The 20,079-nt window shown below is 38.3% G+C and overlaps 1 protein-coding gene across 6 annotated transcripts in view; it reads right to left on the bottom strand.

Annotated features, from left to right (window-relative positions):
- ZFYVE28 (zinc finger FYVE-type containing 28) overlaps positions 1-20,079 on the bottom strand; it is a 151,863-nt gene that overhangs the window by 79,812 nt on the left and 51,972 nt on the right. For all 6 annotated transcript variants that reach the window (XM_064653405.1, XM_064653400.1, XM_064653402.1 and 3 more), the window contains exon 2: positions 1,952-2,092. In XM_064653405.1, coding sequence (XP_064509475.1) covers positions 1,952-2,092 — 141 coding nt within the window. The remainder of the gene's footprint in view (positions 1-1,951; positions 2,093-20,079) is intronic.

Here is a 20,079-nt window from a genome sequence, read left to right as displayed (position 1 = left end):
ACATGAAAAACAAGGACGCAACAGGAAAAAAAGTAATACAAAGAGTGGGAGTCTGGTTAACTATGTTTTGTGGTCACAAGACACTTCTCAGAGTGTCTCTTCAAGACACCTGAAGAGTCAGAAGTGCACATCTCTAAATAAGAGGTCTCAGAATTGCCTGACTATTGTTGGAGACATCACGGAGTTATTGCACAGTGCAGCTGCTACCCTACTTTCACATGCACAACCTTCCACTACAACCATTCTGACCCCAGGGCTGGCTGTTTGTTCTCTATTGTTCTCAAACTCCACCATACCTTAGGCTAAAACCAATTTGTCCTCCTACCATGCAATGTTTGATTAGCAAATACATTCTGAATCCTTATTAAAATACTGTTCCTTCTCTTATTTGGCATTTACAGGACAAATTCTTAAAAGAAGAAACCCCAAACCACTGCTTTTACACAAACTGCTACAAAATAGCATAAATCCTAATTAGCAGTGTTGTTTTGGACATGACATTTGACGATGATCTGACCTATTCTGCAGAACTTCGAAAATGACAAATTACAGAAATAGCTACACGACAAAAAAAAAAAATCTCCATCTTTTCTTTCAGATCTAGCAACAGATTGCTGTTACTAAAACAATCTGTTTGACAAATGAAAAGAAATTACCAGACATCAGAAGGTAATAAGAGTCACAAGGTGGTGAGTCACTATAGAGCAAGTCAAGCGAACTGACCAAGATGCTCTCAGAGTCTGCATTTCTCGCAGTCCTGCAGGTGAAACATTCAGAGAAGCTACTTTTTGAACAGAACAGCTCCTCAGGTCTGTCTATCCTATGAGAAATAAATCAGAAAGCCTGTGCACCTGCAGAGAAACAGGGAATCAACTGTCATCAGCAGGGATAAAACAACCAACAAGGAAGGAGACTGTCTTGCATGATGATATTTTTCATCTACCCTTATTATGAGAAAAGAAAACCTTTCCTGAAAAAGCCAATCTAGAAAGAATTTGACAAGAAAGTTTGTGGAATATCCATTACTAGAGGTTTCTAAGAACAGGTCAGACAAATATTTGGGAAGGGTGATTTACACAGAGCTGACCCATCACACAGAGGACTCAAGTCAATGACCTTTCAAGGTCACTCTCACCTGCACGTTTTTCCCTCCAAGTCACTGCATTTTGACTCTTACTAAACTTATGGCTTCCAGTTTGGTAAAACCTTAAACTCCACATTTTTCTCTAGGGACAGTGCAGTAGGAAACTGTGAAGATATTCAAAGTTGACAGAAGTATTAAAATTGTTTCTGACATAACAATACATTGACTGTCAACTCTTTCTCTGTAAGTGCTTTTCAAAAAGCTGCACTTCTAAAATTTAGTTTTCCTACAAGCAAGCACACAGCACCTGACTATTTTCCTTTTTAACAGGCTCAGCTAACTTAATGTGAACATTTCCTACAATGATCAGGGCACTTATCTTGAAACTCATCTTAATATGATTAGTGATGAAATTTTTCCACATAATGAAGTTTGGTACATTTTATTAGTAATAACAGGAAGAAATTCTAGTAAGGGTGAATCAAAATACATTCTTTACACTTGACTGCACAATTTTTAACTCGGTGGAGATGTTAATGAATCTTTATTACTATGGTCTTTCCACTTAAAATTGTCCTGAGGTGACTGCAAGAGTTTACTTTTTGTGCAGAAAACCTCTTATCACCTGAGCATGGTGTACTCTGTACTTGAACCTACTTTGGTTTAAAGGGGTTTTCTTGGGTGTGACTGGGAGAGAAAATAAGTTTAACTTATGGACAGTGTTTTCAAAAATATACCCTTTAAAGTAAGGACAGGCAAAGGTTCCTTTTGGAAGTTCATTTATTAAAAATTAATATGATAGGTAATAGTGTAGATTAGATGAACATACAAATGTCAATGAAATCAGGAAGGTGTCATTTTGATTACCTGACAAGAGCGAAACTGGTTGACCAGCAGTGTACATCTCTGTGGGTCTTTTCTTCCATCCAAACTGTCCAGTTCAGCTGCTACTTGATTTAGTTCCTCATCAGCATAGTAGAACTGAGCAAGGAGCTGTGGGTCTGTTCTCTGTATTGGAGACATAGACAATATTACATTATTTTTGCAAAAAAACCCCACCCACTTCAGCTGGTTGTATTTATTGTGATTTTTTTTTTAACATTTAAGCCATATCGTGGCAGCAAGGAAAAGAATGATCTTGAGATATTTACCCATACTTTGAAATTTTTTCTACCTCGAAGAAAAAAAAAAGTCTCACGTAACAAACGTGGGACATTACTCAACCCCTGGTAATCTCTGAAACCACCCTGGCATTCTCACTACTTGTGGCATAATTATCTGGAGGAGCAAACAACTGAATCACAAGTTTTATTTACTAAACTAAAGTAGACTTCAGTTGCTTTCCAAGTAAAAACAAAGCAACCATTTCCCTCCCAAATCTACCAAAAAATGGAATAATCTCTCAAACAATGTGGTAACCTTGGCAGCATGATGAACAGTGCTAGCTGGTCAGAATACCCACTTTGAGGATCACAAGAATGAAGCCACAGAAGGGAAAGGTACTGAATCTACCAGGGCCAATTAGATGTCAAGACTTCACAAAACAAATAATAATATGACTAAACAAGGCATTAGAGAGAGAAAACTATGCCACGAGTCTTTCAAGTGGCAAAGAACAGAATTATCAAAATGGATTTTTGGCCACACTAAGACAAAACAGAAATTAGAACAGAAAGAACAGAAGAATAAAGGAATGTCTCCTCAAAAATATTGAGAAATATTAATAATAATGGTTTACACCACAGAAGGATTTTTAAATATTAACAGCTAGCAATTCTGATGCTTATGAAAGCTTTTATCAAAATATTTAAAAAATAAGGGATTAGTGTGTGTGAAAGCAGGAGATAGGAATTTTGACTGTTCAAAGAGAGTAGAGATACAAGTGGGAGGAGAGAGGGAGTAGCTTTTTGTAGATGCCACCAAACTGGTGAAAGATTCACGGGCTGCGATAAACACAACCTCTTATTATTCTAAAGAAGTAGTCAGTATGACATACACAAGATTTGTGGGACATGTGTATAAAATGAAAAGAGTTTTTAATCACAGTGTAAGAAACATTAAGACTACACTAACTGTAGACTGGGAATTAGAATTAGTTGTCTCTAGATGAAAGAAAAAAATGCCTGATACAACAGAAAACAAATAGCTGTAAAGTATCTGCAATTGATTCTTAATGCACTGAAGAATGAAACAACTCAAAAATGCTTTTAAGAAAGACTAGCCTAGGCATAGAAACAGTAAAAACAAAGGCCAAGCTGCATGAAAACAATTCATAGCACCTCAAATATTGGGAAAAAAATAACATAGGTAAGAACTTCCAGGTAAAGAAAACTGTTGGGTAAAGTCAAAACATTGATTTTATAAGCTAAAGAAACAGAAAAAGCATAGAAATTACCAAGAAATGTAATTACCAATTACATTTTAAATGACAACTAGTGAAGATGAACAAGATAAGCATATTAGAGCACAACATGTACCAACAGAAACAATTGCAATACAGTGAAGAAATTAGTCAACAGCAAACCAGAAGATAATATCACTTGAAAAGACATCAGCACCATGTGCAACAAATGGCAAAGGACAATAACACTGAGGGTATAATGATGTATATGCTGTGAACCATAATCTTTCCAATCTGAAATACAACACACTGTTAACCTCCATATTTTAGTCTTTAGAATACAGACCCCCACAGAGGAATCCTTTCAGGCATTCACAGTACGTGAGTATTTAAACCTGCACAGCTATTTAGTCCCTGAAAAGGACCTTTTGAAGAGAACAGTAAATACCCTCCACACTTGACAGGATCAAGGGGTTAATCAATGCAAGCATTTTATTGCCATAGGACTCATGGAAAAGGTTTAGTCTTATAAGCAATGCTACATATGCCCTCAGAGTTATGAGTTGAATTGGTTCTCAGTCAGCGATTTAATGAGACAACAACAATCCTCCCTGACAATAGAGGCACCCATTCCTGCTCCTCTATGCCTTGCTTGTATGTGAATGTAGAGAATTTACACCTTTAACACTGTTGTGAGCCATCACACTGCCTAGCAGCTTCCTACAGCACTACTTTACACCCCCTAAATTCTGAGGCAAATCAGAAATTAAATATCTTTTCAGCAGCTGAAATGCAGTAATGAAAGTGGTAGGGTTTTTTTTTTTCTATTTTGTTCTTTAATTGGCAACTGTCTATAAAATAGAGAGCCTTTTCACTCAAGCTTCTTCCTCTTAATCTGTTCAACATTGTCTTTTATTAAGCAGCTTCAGTACCATAAGTATAAGCTGTCAAAAATCTACAGTCTTGAATAATGTCTTCACTATAGCCTTGGTGTAAAGGTGCCCAGGGAGAAGGATAAAGCTTGTGATATATGATCAGGGAAACAAACAAAATTCAAAATTAATTATAATAACAGGGAGAGTCTATAGTTGAACTACTAAATTTAATGTTGTTTACTTCTAAATTTCTGTATTTATAAAGTCAGGCATTAATGCCTAAAGCATTTCTTTAAATATTCCCTGCCCAATTATTTTTATTATTTCTGAATTTTACATTTTCTTTCAGCATTTATCTACAACCATTGAAACCTTCCATACAAGGTTATTCATCAAAGATGCAGGATTTTGTGTGTGGAATTGTGGCAAAGCGTGACTGCTGATTTATAAGCATCTAAATTGCACTGCAGAAGCAAAATAAGGCAATTTATTAAGACTAGTCTCAAGCAAAACAAGTAAGCCTGAGATACTTAGCTCCCACGTGGCTGATTTTTTCAATTGGAGAAACAGAAGTTTTAATTGAGTTCTCTCAACTGTGTTATGTTTGGTGTGGATTAGTAGCGTGATCTTTGATTAATTGTGTCAATCATACGTGGTCCCTGGCAAGCTGAAACTGCATGCAACTCTAAATCTCTTCAGAGGGGGTCATTTAAAGCAAAAACCACAACTTCATCAATTCAATTTAATCCAACTGGTAGCAGAAAATAGGAGATACAGGAGCCATATTCCATGCCAATTTCTACTTTCAGCTTATGCAAAATATAGTTCAACTAATTTCATCCAAATTCCTTACTATTCTTTGACAGAATAGGAATTAGCAATTTGCATCCATAGTTGCTCAAATTAACAGAAACACATAATTTGAAAACACTTAACAGAGAACTGACCACTTATCTGGGTAGTTTGTTTCAGGAAATAATCACATTAAACATCGAATTAACGCATCTAATTTCTTGTTTTGCTTTGCTAGACTGCAACTTCTACACACTGCTCATTTTGCCTTTTTCAACTACCACATCAAGTATTTGCACTACCTTTTATTTGCCTATTTCTGTATCCACTGACTGCCCCTTTAAACACATCAAAACTCTAGGTTGCACATATGGCTTTGGGATTTTGGGGGAGAATTTTTGTTGGGTTGTGTGGAAGTTTCTCTTATGTGGTGATATTGTTGTCTGTTATCATCCCAACACCCTCCTGAGTATGAGCTGCCCAGGTAGGAGTCTCATTCTACAAATGCATCCTGCATTTCTTCTGTCTAACACCTCTGTATATTCTATATCTAACATTCAAAGGGATTCAGCCCAACCAGTGGCCCAGGTTATCCTGTGTATCCCTACTGCCAGCACAGAATTTACCACACCACTGGAGAATATTCTCCAGATTTGAAAGCATTGCTTTAAAGAAAAAAACAAACAACCAAACAAAACATTTAGCCATGTCATATAATGACATTTAGCCATGTCATATAATACATCTTTTTTCTTCATTAGTGATCACTCCCTGAATAAGTATTTTAATTATTTTTACATTTTATTAAGTACCACTCATTAGGTTCGATACTGAAATCAGAAGATGCCTGCCTGCCATCCACAAGGTCTGTATAAAACTGTCCCATAAAAAAAGTTGTATTAACTATTGGACTGGCTACATTCTGGCTTTGCCCATGGAGTCCTATCAATGATCAGTGACTAGGATTAGCTTAGTTCAATTTGTTGCATAATGAATGCTGATCTGATTTTTCAAATAGGATTTTAATGGACTGTAAAAGAATGGTAAGAAGAAAACATCTTTAAATTAAGAGACCTGTTAGATACAGGCTACTGGAAAAACAACACGTTTATAAAATTATTTATTGCATGTTATCAGAAGAAAAGATGCTATTCTCACATCTTGTAAACAACTTGGTAGACCAAAACCAGAAATTGTCACTAAAAAAATGTGACAACTAACTGGGAGAGGAAGAATTCTAGCACAGACTTCCCAACATAGGACAAAGACCAAAAATATACTACCAATGAGAAGCCAGGGTGCTGACAGAACAATCTCAAACCACAGAGTAATTCTGGAATTTAAGAATCACCTTGAAAAATCACATTTCCAGAAACAAGGGTGGTTCTCCAGGAGATTTCCTCCTTTTGAAACAAAACCACAAGCACCTTTTGCATGATTTTTCACAGCGGTTTTCAAATATCAATACTGCCTCTTTTTGAGGCACATAAAATGTGCGTCATCTTACAAATGTAACTGATAGCAGCCCATAATTTGAACATTAAAGGCAACATTTCCCCCAGGTTTCTGTGATCCTTTCTATGGAAGCAGAAATATTGTACAGGCTTTTTCTTTTACTGAGATCCCAGCAGGAACAGAGCCACCACCACCAAACGAAAACACGATCATCCTAAATAAGCCAAAGAACAGACTTAAGCAATGGAACCATGCAGATGAGCAAGATCACAGCCAGTGATAGCACCATCTTCTGATGCCTGTCAGTTGTCCTCTGGAAAATAATATTCATCATTTTTGAATTGCTGATCTAAAGGCTTCAGAAAAATAGCTAACCCCCAACCCTGTTTGAAATAAAATCCATGGACCCTAGATGAAAGGCTCCAGATCTCCCTTTGTTCACTGGCACTTTTCCAGCACTAAGCATTTATGTCTCTCCCACACGCTCAGAAACCCTGACTTGATCGCCATGGAAAGAAACTATACAGAAAAGCATTAATTATATGCCTTTGCTGATGGTAAATTCAGATTGCTTTTTGACAAGGGCACAAAGTAAACCCACATCTACTGGGTAACTTTTCAAGTAGTACTTGGTAAAAGGTGCATTTTACGCAAATACATGTATTTTATTACACATTCTATGAAATGCCTTCACAATCACGGGACAATATTTGGTGACAGTCCACGTGCAATATTTTTAACTGCTGCAGGGCCACATGACACAACCTTTAACCCTTCAGGTTAAATTGCCTGCTCACCCATTTCTATTCTGCTACAGCTCTAACAGCTGAAAAGTTTTAGAGAAAGGGCATCACATTCACATCAGTGGAACTGTCTTGCATCTACACAGCTTCCCTTATTCTCCCTTTGGTAAGGGAAAGGTGTTTTTAGAAGCCTGGACAGTAAGGAGTTAGTGCACTGCTATGTCTCAAACACTGATGACCACTCAAAATGGTCAAGAATAGAACAGGATGTGCCTGGAAATGGGGGCTGTACAAAGGTAGGGCAGCACCTTTCTGGAGCCAGTTTTCCTGTTTAGGTCCATGGGGACCACACAAAATGCAGTGCAAGAGCAGAAGTGGGGTCAAGGAGTGGGCAAGACCAACAGAGGGGGTTCCAGGCCACCAAGAACCCCAAAGCACCTCCTGATTCTTTTTGGGAACTCTCCATCAGAAATATGTGCATGCCCCATAACACTGCATCAGATACAAAGAATCCCCTCCCTTGCGAGGGCTCCAGGCATTCCCATGCCAACTTTAATGGAAATAACCCGATGAACTTTTATTTCACAGGCCCCACTCCAAGAGATGAAGCCTGCAATCACCACTACAGCAAAACAGCAATGATCAAGTCTCATCAATGGATTCATGGGTGGTGATACCTTTCCTCTCCACTACCTAATTTTATCCTTTCCTTCTCTCTTCTCCTTCCATGTTTTCTTCATGGTATTTTTATACTTTTGTAGAAAAGAACCAAAATGTCCACATACCTCCGTTCCGCTGCAATTAAACTGTTTTAAAATAAGTCTGCCTCATACATACCCTGGTTATTCAGTGTCGTTTTACTCTAATTCACCCAAGGGTTTCATTAACAGCAATCTCAGTTACCCTGCCTCAGAGGTGGGTTGTAACAGTGGTGTTAGTGTCTCTATTACTGAAGACCTGGTTGTTCTCAGTCTAAATCTGTTGCCTACTATATTTTCGGGGAAAGTAAAGAAGCACAGGATCAACCTCAAAATCTCCATTCCCTAAAATAAGTGCTGGCATTATCAGACAGTCCCAAATATGAACAACTACTGCACAACACAGAAATCAGAAAAGAGACTTCCCAAGTGGAAGCACATCCCCCTTAGGATGGGAATTCAGAAAAGTTATAGGTTAGAAATTTGCTTCTACTCTGCAGTGTACAGAGAATGCTGCTTCTGTTTTGAAAAACAAGTCATTGTACAAGTTGACAACGTGCTCTGTGCACAAGGCAGAATTAGGTCCTTAAGCAATTTAAATAAAGCCGCTGATGAGGCAACTCAGTGTTTTTAAAGCTTACAAATGATATTGCATGTAAGTAGTTTCGAGCTAACTAAATGTAACTAAGACTTACATAACACTATTGGAAGGAAAAAAATTGTTGTTCAAAAGTGATAGGATTTAGGCACAAAGTCCAAAGTTTATTCATTGCCAGTGTGAAAAAGTAACACGCTTACAGTGACAGAAACTTAGCCAACTGAAAACTTTCTACACCAGTCACAGCTGCAATAGCAGGTTTAACTGGCACACAACACAGTCCAAAGATTTAAGGTATTTCTTCAGAAAGGGACACCAGCAAGTTGTTACATCTGCTATTTTTCACCTCACATGTAAGGAAGTGTATTCATATCCTTCCTTTGGACAGGCCCTTTGAATTTTTCATTGATTTCCAAATGTTGATAAATAGCAAGAAGAAACAATCATTCTCTAACAGGCAGGTGAGTCAAAACTTCTGACAGTTAAATGCCAAAATCTTTAGCAGCAAAAATACTTGTTCATACCAAATGAAAGAGGAACTCTGCTGCTCCAAGAACACAGTTGTTTTGGAGGGAGTTGTTTGGGTTTGGGTTTTTATTTAGTTTGGGGATTTTTTTCCATTTAATCTACTGTCTACCTGAAGTGCTATCTGTTAGAGGAAAAAAAAGGAAAAAAATTTCCTCAGTCATATATTGTACAATGCAATTAAGTCTTAAATTGGTGTTGCTCATGCATTAAAAAAAAAAAAAAGGACTCAGACGAAGACAACAATTGGTTATTGATCACGAGGATACATAAAAAACAAGCACAGTGAAAAAAAGCTACAGCCTGGCTAAAGCTTTGCCAGCTGCTCTGTGTTTATCCACAGAATGTCATTACACAAGCAAGAAAGGCAGGTGAACAGCTTGTTAACACAATAAAATGCTAGCAGCACCTTAAGCAAAAAAGCCCCCAAAACACCAAAATAACAACAACAACCAAAGGCACCAAAAAACCCCAGTGAGATAATGATTTACTGGACAATAAAATTCAGGGGAAGTGAGTTTTTCCAATTTCCCCTACACTGGGTATAATTCCAACCCCTTAAAAAGCAAAATCTGATAACAGTAATGCTGAACTAGAATTCCAAATATTTGAGACTGTCACGCAGTTGGTTTTCACTCATGACAGATTAAGTCAGTGTACAGAGTTTCTATTTTTGAGTGTTTATAATACTAATCTAGAAAAGCATGTGCTCAAATCCATATTTTCTGGGGGAAGCACATAAGCATATGCTGAATACATATTAGTGAAGCTTTTGGACATGTACTCGGTGGAACAGGAGTGCCCTGCAGCTGAACCACAGCTTTGATTTCTAGGAAAGACAGACAGACTGCAGGAGAGAAAGGGGTTTTGCTGTACTGAAGTGATGGAGCAGCCAGTTCTTCCACGTGAAGAGTGGGTAACCTGCAAGGCTGCCTCCTTGTCTAGCCTATGGTAGGCTATTTTTAATTAGCAAGAAATCAACCTTCTCCAAGTTGGATCTGTTTTGCTTGTGATGGCAACTGGTGAGTGACCTCCCTGTCTTTATCCTGACTCTCAAGCTTTTTCATCCTATTTTCTTGCCCTGGCCTGTTGCAAAGGGGAATGAGAGTGGCTGGGTGGACACCTGGCAGCCAGCCAAGGTCAGCCCACCCCACTGAACTTAAGAAACACTTACCAAAAGCCTCCTCCAGCAGCTAATATCTCAGAGTTTGACCTTAAGATAATCACATTTCATTCGCAGCTGCTGCAAGAACACTGAGTTTAAAGAACAAATATTTACTTAGAAACAGCAAATTCAGCTTGTCAGGATACATATTGAAATGTACAAATCACTCTCTAAATGTTTTGGGTTTGGGTTTTTTTAAATGCTTTTATGCAGTTTGTTTCAGATTTGTCTAGATTTTTGTATTTAAACATTTAACTAAGCATCTCTTCAAACAAAATAAGGTTCTGCAGTGCTTTTAGTGATTTGTTACCTATCAAGAGGAAAACAGCCAATTTAGCTCCCTGAGCTTGTTCATCAATTACCTCCAATTCCAGCTCTGCAGCCCCTCCCTCACGCAGAGGAATCCTGTGCCATTTGGAAGTGGCACCCAGCTATTTTTCCTCCAGCAATGCAAACCAACTTGCTACACTACATGTCTTCACGACTCTGCATTAGAAGACTTTTAACCCACTCTAGTTATATTATACCATGTTTAATGGATGTGTCTAAATATTTATAACAACTCCTAAACACTTGGGCAAACAATGACCTCTTATTGGACATGTCTTCCATGGTAATTTCTCTCTAGTTATTACTCTGCTCTAGAACCTTTTTTCCTTTCAGAATCAGACAAACAACAAAATAAAAAAAAATAACCTCAAATAACCAGTTTATGCAGCTAAATGACTGCTTTGAAGACTTTTTTTGGTTCTGTCATCTTTTAGCACGCACATTCCTAAATTATTTTTTCCCCTCCTGGGTCTATAGTTCCAGTATTTTGCTCATGCTTAGCAGACCTGGTAAATCACCAATTCTGCCTTGCTGTTCAGTATCAACCCATTTTGAACAACCTGCCATATACACAATTTTACTTCTGGATCATAAAATACACATCTTAGTTAATCAGGGAACAGACAAAACTCTAACAACAGGGAAACCTGACCCAGCAAGTTCAAGCCTGCTGATTATAAAAGAGTTGCTCCATAGTTGTTCTCAGGCATAGCACATTTCTAAGGTTTTTTATATTCACAGTGCATCTTTATTTTTCTTTGCCTCAGCAAACTTACTTATGGTGAGTCTGAGGTGTTCCATATCATATTTTAAGAAAAGAACAGTCATCTGTGTGAAGTTGCTCATAGATAACCTCATTTGCCTTGTAGGAGGCCTTCGATAAGCTCAGGCTGAGCACCTTGCCAGATGTTCAGGATTTAACTACCTTGGCATCATATCAGTAGAACAATCAATCATTGCAACAAAAAGATTTCATCAAAACTTTGTTCCGAAACGCATCTGTTCAAAACCAACGATGAAAGAAACTGCTCTTACAGCCCTCAGCACAGAAACTTTTCCCAGCTTCTGCCTTCTGACAGTAACTTCAAATGAATGTTTGCATAAGTAAATCTTTTGATCTTATTTCCACTATTTCAGCTAAATCAGATAAACAAGTAGCTTTCCAAGTGCCATCATCAGTCAACTTGTGTTTCCTACTCTGTCTTCCAGATAACAGCAAGCTTCCATGGATGTTTGTCCCATGCTTACCACAGCACCCACCTGTGGGGATTCATTCATGTCTAATAAGGAACACACTCCAGATAGTCCTTGATCTCAGGCATTTATCATCACTCTCTTTGGAGAAAGTCACCACCTCCTTTTAGGTAGAGACGTACTTGAAATTTTAGGGAACTTTCAGGAACTTCACTGCTTTTAATGTCTTGATACTGTGATTAGCATCCTTTTTCCAAGCACACTTGAGCATAAATAGTGGCTTTGAAAATTACCAGAACATGAGTGAGAAGAGAGGAAGGGGAAAGAAACCAGACAGACCAACAGCAGGACCACAGAGTACTTCAAACTATGTTTAAAACTTCTGAAACAGTCCAACAACAATAAAATATATTCAAGTGTATGAAAAGAATATATTTGCTGGAAGACAGGAGACTGACTACATGGTAGTGCATGGCAGAAGGCTTCCATGCATCCCTGCTCCCACTCCCCGCTGAATTGAATATTTTTTGCTCAATTAGGCATTCCCAGGTCTTTTCAGACAATATCCTCAAGGTCTGTCCTTGGTCTCCCGGTCACAGAGAAAACCTCTCCTGGGAGACAAATGGGTTTGTACAGCTATTCCTGTTTTCTGTGCTAGCTCAGCACACAGTTCAAGTTTGACCATTTCTCCTCATCAGCATACATGCTGAATAAACTATCAGACTTCAGCTATTCCCCACACCCAACAAGTTCCTCTTAAATCACAGACACAGAATGTGCAAAAACTATGCAGAAGTTAAATACAACCATGAATGCTTTTCTGGCTTATATTTTCCTAAGATGAACAGTTCTATTAATTTATTGAGAGGAAAAATAAAACAAGAAACACATACTGTTTCTACTGGCAAGATCAATTTCTCAGACCTGTTTCCTGCCTGTTTTGGTAAATATAAATAAACAACATACCTATTTAATGAATGGACACTTTTCCCATATTCCCAACGACAGCTTTCAGAAAAGCTATTACACATACTCCCTATAGCCTATTACTCTATTGATCAGCAATATCACTCACATTATAACTACATGTTCAGGCTTTCCCCAAATGCATTCTGCAAACTTCTGGTTGCCAAGTATTTCTACAGTATGCTAAAGGACAAAAAGAGGCAAAGGCATTAATTGCAGAACTGCTGTTAAAAGCAAGGAAATGCATTACCAGTAATGCTTACTGTAATATTTACAATGCTTTGGCAAGAACATGATTCAAACTAGTTTTCCTTTGTTATGTTTCATAATAGTATCCAAAACCAACACTACATTGGAGCCACCACAAAAAGAAACAGAAAAGTGATGTTTGAAAAATGAAGCATGCTTAAGTAATGCAAAAATACTAACTCATAAAAGTATAATTCACTTCAGTTTCAATGTGAACACCCACTGCAGGCCTTTATCAGCAGACAGTAGTAAACTTTACCTTCCAGCTCAGCTGAACTATCTTCTCTACCACCCCTGCTCTACACAGGCTCCACATCCCCCAGTCAGGCTCCAGAAATGAACACTGATTAGGGACCAGACCAAAAGCAAAGGAAGCCTCTTAACTTCTCACAAGTAATGGGGTAGAGACTTCAAGTGCTTCCAAAGCCTTAAAGAACACTTGCTGGAGTAGCTATAGCTTGTATTTCAATCCCATAACAGGTTAAACAATTTAACTGGTTTCACTATGAATACTGCATTTGACAGAAGGTTCAGCACACATGCAAGTCCTGGATCAAAGCTATTAATTGCTTTTCAATTGTGAAACAGTGCATATTTTTCTCTGAATAATCAACATAAAATCAAAGTGTCGGAATTTTCCTGACATTTCTGAAATCCAAATTCTTAATTATTCCCCTTAATTTCAAGACTGCTCTGAAAACAGTTGGTAACAGTTGTAGCCTTACTTATACAGCTGCCTGACTTGCACAGCTGTCTAACCTACAGTCACATGATCACATTACTTGTCTAAAACATGGGAATTTGCTCCCAAATAGGCAAGAATAACCCTTGGCAGTCTTCCTCTCAGTAAATCCCTCAGTTTTTCTGTGCTCTAGCCTTTCTGTTCTCTGTAACAATTGCAAAGTAGAGGTTAGAACTTGGAAGTACTTTCCCACTGCAGTCTTGCCTAAACCAGATAAGTGTCCCTCCAGCCCAACAACTTTGTTGTTCCATTCAAAGGTTCAAAGATGAGACCTCCAGACCCCTCTAGATTTGCCAGGAGCATAATAGTACAATTTCCTTCTGAAGGCGAGAGACATCGGTTCAAACCTACTGAAATAAAAATCTTTTTTTGCCCTTACTTGCTACCTCAGGGACAAACTGCCTTGAACCGAATTTAGCTCCAGCACCTGTAGCCTTTTCAGTTTTGCTCCCTCCAGCAGCAGTTATACCACACCTGAGCCACAGCTTTGCTTTAGTTTTCAAAACCCAGCCTCTATGACACAGGCAAGCCTGCAGACAAAATGCCTGCAGAGCTTCAGGGAGTACCAATGATGATCTAAAAAAAAAAATCTCAATGCATTATTAAACATAAAACCCCTGCTTTTAATATATGTGACCCAAGCAACTGTGGAGAAATACTTAAAGGACACCCATATTTTACACTTTTGTTGCAACTTGCAAACACAGTCAAAGCAATTAATTGAAAAGTCTTACAGTAAAATGTTTTCAGTTATTCATCCAAGCAGTTATCTTATCTAGTCAGGCAACATTTTCCTCATGTACTGAATATTTTACAACTTCTAAAGCTACACTGCTTTTCCTTACCAAGTTATAGGTAAAATATAGCACTTCCTTTCAGAGAAAATGTTGTGAAGACTGATGGAGATTTTTTTAAACTGCAAATATATGCACCAATATACTATAACTCAGATTTTTTTGTACTTGCTATTTGTTTTCCTTTATATAATTTTTATATTCTTTTTAAGTATCAATGATATACATAGAAAATCATTACAAATTAGGTTAAATTAGAATACATCCAATTAAAGGCTCTGTTCAGGAAGACACATTAACTTCAGAGATGATGTTACCACATCCCAAAATTGCGCTGTGAATACAAATGCCATTCAAAATCATGACTAATATCCATAATTAAAGCATGTGTTGAGAAACAATTTTTAATCATTTATTTTTTTGTTTGTTTGTTTGAGAGAAAAAGGAACTCCAAAATTTATCAATTGGAGATGACAGGCAATAGAATATAAAACTTGGAACTGATGAAATCTGGAGAAATGCATGTATTTTGAAGGGACGTTGAAGATTATTTATATTCAGCAAAACACAATTACATTTTTGAAATGGACTGAAAAGAGAAATGTAAATCAAGCTGGCATTACACTTTTATTCTCCAAGCAGCTACTGCTCGATTCTTCACGTTACTACCTAGAGCAGCCCAAGGACCAGTCATGTCCCAGTACAACCTCAGCCAAAGAAAGTGCCTTACCCAGAGGGGTGTGGGGTGTGTAATTACAGTAAGGTGGCAAAAGGACCGACTGATTACAACACAATGACTCATTTGGGGGACATGCATTTATCTATTTCTTCCATATTCAGCAAAATAACCTGTCAAAAAATTATGGCGAAAAGTCCCAGGTGGTATATGAATGCAGATTGTTTCAGAAAGATCAGTTTGAGACAGGCAGCTCTGCATTTAAATTATACAAAATCCACATGTGAAATACAGTGGTCACTGTTTAACACATCACTGAATGCTTAAGTGCTGCAATGAGGAAGGCAATAAAAATCTGAAGTACAGGATACAAAAACGCCACAAACAAAAGCACTCATGTTAAGATAGAAGCCAAATCCAGTAATACTGTTGAGAACAGGGCAGATATAGGAAACAAAGATATAAAATATGGATTTATAAACCTGATACAAACCTTTCCTGTTTGGAAAGCATCTTGAAGTTCCACAGTAAACCCAGCTCTTCTCACTGGTAACTTCTGAGCATCAAATCATAAAGCCAAATTCTAAAGCTATGACAAATGCAGGCCTCCTAACAAGATAAATCCTGCAGTGCCAGACTCTTTTCAGTGGGGCCCAGTGACAGGACAAGGAGTAACGGCCATAAACTACAAAACAAGAAGCTCCACCTCAACATGAGGAAGGACTTCTTTACTTTGAGGGTGGCTGAGCACTGGAACAGCTGCCCAGGGAGGTCGTGGAATCCCCCTCTCTGGAGACATTCCAAACCCACTTGTCATCTGCTCCAGGTGACCCTGCCTTGGCAGAGGGGTTGGACTGAATGACCTCCAGAGGCTCCTTCCAACCATTAACTATTCTGTGATTCTGTAAATGAGGCAACTTGAATTACAAAAATTACATTAACAGACCTTGTATATATAAAATTGTATTAGAAAAGGGAAAATTTTAAGAAAGCTATGCAAGTTACTTTATTCCATGAAGGAAAAATGAAATTACCCATGAAGTGAGACTTGCTAAATTACCAGCAGAGCTATTATGAACATCTTTATTTCCCAGGAAATAATTTTATTATGCAAAACATAAACCAGGAGTCTGCTACACTTTCTAGTTATTATATATGTTTCTTACCATGAAGTTGTTAGCATTTGTGAAGAGCAGATGGGCACATAGAGAACTTGTTTTATACACCCCAAATTTCTGCAAAGGAGCCTAATGAGGCTGTGGTCTGTCACCCCACCATCACCAGGGTGCCATTCATTCCTCTCCTGCAGTACATATGTGGCTCTGTGCTCCTGCCACACTGGACCTGCACTCAGCCCAGTTATTCCAGGTATCCCACCAAAGCCTTGTGATTCCCAAAAGAGAACAAATGGGAGAACCTTCTCTTACACAATTTTTCTCCGAACAAATTGTTACATAAAAAAAAATGTACAGCACTTGGAGCAAGATATACTGCAGGGAAAAAATCTGAAAAAGAAAAATTAGAATTCAAAGAGAAAAGTTCCTTTTCTCTTCATTCTGCTCAGGCCAAGACTGATTCAAAATTCCTCTCTGCATATTCCTCTGTGACAGATGGGAAAACTCTCCAGCAGAGCACAGCTACACACTTCAGCAATGGAATGTAGAAGACAACACGACTCTCATACATTTCATTTCACGAGCTGAGGAATTTATTCTGACTTGCAAGGGATGATGCTACAGTAAAGCCTTGCCTTAATGTACCTCACCACAAGCACCACTCAATACAGGAGACTGCAATTTGGGAACTGACATTACCCTTAACTAACCCACTCAATCAAAAAACATTGGACTCAAAACACTGTTATCATGAAAACTTACTGCTCCACAGTAACACTAGAGCAAACCAGTTGAAATTATACAAAGTGAGCTTTTCACTCAAGCTCTGGAACACCCCAAAGTCTCTCAGGCTGCCAGAAGCCAGACAGAACTAGCCTACGTGCAGCTGCAGCACACACAAATGTGGTTTGGCAGACTGGCCTGCCTCGCTCCCTGAACCATCTCCCCCCCTGTGTACAAAGTGCATCTGCCTGCATTGTACCTCCAAGTCTTTCTACAACACCATTCTTTTATATTCCAACCTTCCTCACCCCACCAATACAGAGGACACTGCTCCTCCTCAAAGAAGCAGGGCATTTGTGCCATAAAGGCAAAAAATTACAACAATGTAAAATACCGCAGGATACCTCCAACAAAAAACACTCGCTGGAGTAAGTCATTTAACAGTCCTTATCATGACAGCAACAGTGCATGAAAAGCAACATGCCAACTGAGGATGGGAACCAAAACATCACATTTGTGTGAGAGGGAATAAGAAAAACCAGACACTTAAGGCACTTGACACAAGAAGTGATTTCAAACATGTATTTTCTCTGTGTCTATTTTGAAAATCAGGCCAAAACCTAGAGTCGTACTCGAAGCTGATTTTCTGTATTCACAGTCACCTAGCCAAGTTTAGAATATTCACCCAAAAACCTGCTATTATCCCCAAGGCTGTTTTGTTTCTAGCATGTCTAGCAACAAAACCATAATAAAACATGGTATTCTGTATCGGATTATGAGAAAGGGGTTTGTGCATAAGGTATGTGCATATCGAATATAACCCTCTCCTTGCCAGCCCACAGCTGGGGGTTGGAAATCCTACAGCACAGACATGAAGTTCAAATCACTCATCATACCAGGATGCTCTTCAGCACAGACAGATGAGTAAGACCTCAGTGACATGAGGTTGGTCTAAGGCCCTGGCAACATTTTAGCTGGATGAAACAACAATTTGCGATTTAGAAAACCTCAAACAACCCAAAATCTAGTACAGTTCTCTTCATTTTCCATCACATGTCACTACATATGGTTTTATCAAGCTTTGTACTATTAGATCCAATTATCTCAAAATCACTAGAAAGGCTCAAAACAAACAAGTGAGAAAGATACAAATTGACTCTGTAGGGAGACACAGGCCTAACCAGAGAGAGCAGCTTGCACAATCCCACAAAATAAAACCTAATCAAAACATTACATACTCAAAAAAACTGGCCTTCCATTCATGTCTTGTACAGGAACTGATAACTGAGATGTTCATTGGGAGAGAATTGAGTCAGAGCATTACTGACATAGGACAGTGGACAGGGTACTGTTAAAATTTAAGTATCTGTACTTTGGTTGTTTAAAGAACACGGGGCGCCCCTTTCCCTTCAACCAAAAGAAGTCTGGATTCCACGCTCCACATAGCTCTTAGTTCTCAGTCACAGTCTATCACTAATTTACCATCTCAGTCACTAATATTCTTTTATATATCTTGAAGACATGAATATACATTCTTGGTAGTGAGGAATTAAATTTGTCTGGGTCTCCTAAGTTGGTAGTTTATTGAATCACATTGCCACATGACTTACTAAGTCCATTCAGAGGTTCCTAGACCCTTACTCAGCCTAGGCAGAAACTCCACCTAGACTGGAATAACCATGCTCTGAGAATTTTTTTTCTCCATTCATAAAATCAGTGTAGTTGCAAGCTGGGAAGAGAGTCAAAAGTAGCAGTTTTTTCAGACTATTTCTTAGGTTTGTCTGTCAGCTCGTGCCAAGAAAAAATTCACTTAGGCATAAGCAGCCACAGCACCCCAGGAAGAGAGAGGAAAAAGCAAAATGCCAAGTAGTCCAAAGGAAAAACAAAGTTTGGTACGGGAAAATCATGGCATATTCCCCTGAAAACTGGCCATTAAGAATCTGGTCTAGTTTTGAGGAGCAGTATCTTAAGACATTACACCTCTGCAAGAGAAAGGCTGCCCAGCCCCACATCAGACTATGAGCACAAAGTAAAAAGACCAATTCTGCAAGGGCTAAGTGTTGCCTGGAACCAACAGATGCAGACGTTGCCTTCAAAATTTTTCAGTTCTATGCAGCAGATGGTTTAGCTATTACAAAATACTTCTGAAGTACAAGATGTGTTCATTCATGGAGGCTCTTGTTGCCTGATTTTCCCATTTGTCCTCTAGGATCAGGCTGCTGAGGCAGCCCTCTGCTGACATGTTATTTCCACTCAGAAAAATATTATCAGGCTTAAATGGAAAAGTTGACATCAGCATCACTACCTGATGGCTCCAAAATTACATGCAGATTAAGAGGTTTGGCTTATCCAAACAAACAAAACACAAACAAACAAAAAACTAACACCCAGAAAAACAGGTAAAATGTAAAGAATCAAAGCTAATTGCAAGAAAAATCAGTAGTCACTTGCTAGGGGAGACAGATGTGCTACAGAGAGAAAATGGCAGAGAAAGAAGAGTCTCCTGAAAATTACATCTACTATTGGGACAGAGTAAGAACTATCTGTCAGGTTTTTTCTGATGACTGCTGGAAAAACCTTGGATTAAAACTCCACTCTGCCTGTAATACAACTTCACTGAATACACTAAACACATTCCATAAAACCTAATCCTTACTTGTACATTGGCAGTACCTCATTCAAGACAAAAGCAATGTTCTTGTATCAAGCAAAACAACAACCAACAGTTCATGATTATTACTATGAATTCATCAAGAAATCAGCAATTACAACATATGTTGTTTTGATTGTGAGAAGGACAGAAAAGTGAATAGGACACTTCCCATTCTGAGGAGAAAAAATAATCTAATCAGTGGAATTTAACTATTTGTACTAAGTGTAAGTAGTTTTAGTGATAACATATTGCAGGATGCATTCATGAGGTATACAGTGATGGATTTATTTTTCCTAATGCCTTGAAATCACTAAGTCTCCTGGATATGATGGCAAGTCACAGTGCAGCAAATTCAGATCAC

Source organism: Pseudopipra pipra, chromosome 4, assembly GCF_036250125.1.
Source record: "Pseudopipra pipra isolate bDixPip1 chromosome 4, bDixPip1.hap1, whole genome shotgun sequence".
Taxonomy (NCBI): domain Eukaryota; kingdom Metazoa; phylum Chordata; class Aves; order Passeriformes; family Pipridae; genus Pseudopipra; species Pseudopipra pipra.
The sequence above is the reverse complement of the archived record's forward strand: the minus strand, read 5'-3'. Positions and strand labels throughout refer to the sequence as shown.